Here is a 3,701-nt window from a genome sequence, read left to right as displayed (position 1 = left end):
TTACTCTCATTTACATACCCACAGTACCTGACATAAACTAAGGATGAAAATTTGCTGAAATGCACTGACTTGCATAGATTTGAAGGGACTGAACTTTACCACGATAAGATTATTAGCTCAACATATATGTTTAATAATAAATATAATATATTTTACTTCCCTCTATTATCTAATGATTTATGAACCTGTTTATTGCTCGGCAGATTGTTTTGAAGTTTTTTCCTTAAAAGGGCTATGGAGCAGTGTGGTGGTGGCTCAGCAGCTGCCTGCCATGACAGAGATCCGGGTTCTATTCCCCGTGCCTGTCCATGCAAAAAAAACAAAAACAAAAGCAAAGTGACTGTGTCTCTTTTTTTCCTCATTTTTTAAACCTGTCATTGCCCAGTACAGTGATCTGTTCAGCCCATTTTTAATTAATGACAGTTTCTTAAAGAGTAATCCAAATAAGTAACTTTACATATGGATACCCACATGTGAAAACAAGAACAGAGTTCTAAGGAACTCATTGAACCATATAAAATTCTGAGACTCAGAATTGGGCAATCTACTTTTCCATTGGCTTTTTAACCCATGACTCTATATGCCTCACTTTTATGAAAAGACAATTTAATGTAGCTGAAATATCAATATTTACTGTATTATATCATCCTTATCACACTTACTGGATGTAATTGCTTGTTCAACTTTTGGAACATTGATAAACTGCAGTTAAAAATAGAAGAATATTTGCCTTACGGACTTATAAAACACAATCACATCTTCATTTCAATAATTTTATTGAAGTTGGATTGAAAGTAGCACAAACAAAATAAACTACTCTGGGCATGAATTAAATCATCCAGTGATAACAGTGACAGATTCTGTGGCTGATAAGGAACCAAACAATCATGTGTTTGCCTTCCTCTTCATTTTTTTCCTATAAGTTGGTTGGTGCTTCAGAAGTTTCTATTAAAATTTGAGGGAAAAAAAGGTGAATGGAATATATTTTCTGGTTACTAATATATGTGCTTCTGTGGCTACTTTATAATTAAAATCAACCAAACAAATCACTATTAATTCAGACATACTGCAGTGAAGATCAACCAATGGAAGTTTTATAGTAAAGCATAAAAAGAATTTGCTTACAAGTGCTATAACATTTCTTGCAGAGGGTGTAAAGAGTGCTATTATGACTTTACTAAGAATTTAGTTATATTTTATGGTATGTTGTTCTTTGTTTCAAAGCCAGAGCAGCAAAACTCAGCCCCATAATTGCTATTGCAGTATTCTATGTCTTTAAAATTCATCATAATTTATAAATGTAATACAGGTGTGCTTTTATAAACAATGCTTATTGACAAATGTGGAAGTTTTGTGGTTATTTAAAAGAGCCAGGTTAGTTGCTTATGAGCTATAAGTGATAAAGGCACAAGAGCATTCATTTTAGAGACTTCATATAGCCTATCATGTTGCTACAGATTCTGTTTTTTTTAATTGAAATAATGATAAATTGTTCTCTGTGCTACTCCAATTGAGTCAGATAGCTTAGCAAATCTCATTTAATGTGGAGCCATTTTAAAATGTTACAGGAGATATTTTTTAATATTTTAATTCTTTTAATATATGTAGTTGCTATGTTTCAGAGAAGGTAAGGAAGCCAGAAAATATAGGAATTAATATCATAATAATGAGATACCACTGTATTTACCAAAGTTAGATCACCACCTTCAAGTCTTCTGAAAGCAAAACCCTACTTGTCATAGAAACAAAAGGATAACAATCATACACAGTCTCTACAAAAGACTGAGAAGAAGAGATTTGTGCTTCTTATTCACAGTTGTCTAAAAAAGCTGCTTAGAACCCACATGTCGGTTCCTTAGTTTCCGCATAGCTTCCTTGACATTTTTATTCCACAGTGTGTAAATGATGGAGTTAAGGAGAGGAGTGAACACAGTAAAAAGCACAGAGATAAATTTATCAATTAGGAAGCTCTCAAAGGGCCAAATATATATGAAAATCAATGGACCAAAGAACAGAACCACAACAGTGATGTGGGCAGAGAGGGTGGAAAGTGCCTTGGACATCCCACCAGAGGCTTGGCGATGGACAGTAGCAAGGATGATAGTGTAAGAAATGAGCAAAAGAAGGAAACAGATAAGTGAGAGCAGACCACTGTTGGTGAGCACCAGGATCTCCAAAACATAAGTGTCTAAGCAAGCAAGGTTGATGACAAGGGGGAGATCACAAAAGAAATTGTCTACCTTGTTGGGTCCACAAAAAGGCAGATCAACTGTAAGTGCCAGGTGGCTGCCTGAGTGCACAGTGCCAATGGTCCAAGACACCCCTACCAAAATAGCACACACCTTTTGACTCATGATGGTCATATATTGCAGAGGTTTGCAAATAGCAATGTATCTGTCATAGGCCATGACAACAAAAAGCACCATCTCAGTACCGCCAAAGACATGCAAGAGAAAGATTTGTGACATGAAGCCCTGGAAGGTGATGGTCTTGTGTTCGTTGAGGAAGTCTGAAATAATCTTCGGTGTCGCAAATGTGGCCTGGCACACATCAATGAAGGAGAGATTACTAAGGAGAAAATACATTGGGGAGTGAAAGTGAGAGTCAGTAATTACTGTGAGGATGATAAGAACATTTCCCAGCACAGCAGCTCCATAACACAAAGAAAAGAGAAAGAAAAGGAACTGTTGGAGTTCCTGAGAGCTAGACAAGCCCAACAAAATGAATTCAGTAACAACTGACTCATTTCTCCATCCATTAGCTGAATCTGGATTGCTGAAGTTATCTGGAGGGAACAAAAACAATTGAAAAGATAAGGATAAGCCCTTCATCTTTCACGTAAATGAAATAGATGTTTCAATTTCAAAAACTATAAAAATAATGTGAGACTGTAAAGACAGTGTTTATTCACATTAAATTTAAGAAATAAATATTTACCTATGATTATTTGGATAATTTTGAGTTTTGCTTTTTTTAAAAAAGTTACTTCCTTTCTTTTGCCTGTTTGAATAACATTACATATGAACTGGTTACTCAAACCAGAAAGCTGAGAGTCACTATAGATTCTTTTCTTTCATAGCCACATACTGTCACCAAGCCCTGTGGCTCCCATCCCATTTATCTCTCATTGTTAAACCCTTCCTTTTGCCTCAGTCATTAATTTTCCTACTGGATTGATGCAACAGGATAAAAGCAGGTCTTCCTGCCTGACTGTGCCCCCTGATTTTTTTTAACAGACACGTTCACATGATGAATTATTCTTTACTTTTTTATTTATGCATTGAAATGCTGCATAGATAATAAATAAGGAGTTGGATAGATAGATAGATACACTATTATATTTAATAAATAAGTCACTATGGAAAGAGTGAAGATGAGAGAAAGAAGTATTTGCCATCATATTCTAAAAGTTTTCATGCAGAAGCATGAAAATTATCCATAGTAGCTTGAAAGTCAAATTCTATACTTACACATCCAAACTGTGAATGGTAGAAAATGATTCTAGAAGCTTTTAAAAATCTTAAAGGGAGAGGAAATTCAGTCCAAATGTAAAGAGATGGAAATCAGCACAGTTACTTTGGTAAAAGACATCATAAAGAATGTGGCCATATATCTGAGGTACCTGCAGTGATAGGAATAGAGAAATTAATTTGAAACAAATAAGCTAGCATGAGCAAGAGATTGTACTCACTTTTTCTATA

The 3,701-nt window shown here is 35.0% G+C and overlaps 1 protein-coding gene across 1 annotated transcript; it reads right to left on the bottom strand.

Annotated features, from left to right (window-relative positions):
* Nucleotides 1–1,820: 1,820 nt before the first annotated feature.
* Nucleotides 1,821–2,831, bottom strand: LOC143655375 (olfactory receptor 4K1-like). Its single transcript, XM_077126719.1, has one exon. It carries the CDS (start codon nucleotides 2,829–2,831, stop codon nucleotides 1,821–1,823), a length of 1,011 nt encoding a protein of 336 aa, XP_076982834.1.
* Between the last annotated feature and the right edge of the window lie 870 nt (nucleotides 2,832–3,701).

Source organism: Tamandua tetradactyla, chromosome 14 (assembly GCF_023851605.1).
Source record: "Tamandua tetradactyla isolate mTamTet1 chromosome 14, mTamTet1.pri, whole genome shotgun sequence".
In the NCBI taxonomy this organism is placed as follows: domain Eukaryota; kingdom Metazoa; phylum Chordata; class Mammalia; order Pilosa; family Myrmecophagidae; genus Tamandua; species Tamandua tetradactyla.
Note: the sequence above shows the minus strand (reverse complement) of the source record. Positions and strands in the feature narration are given on the sequence as shown.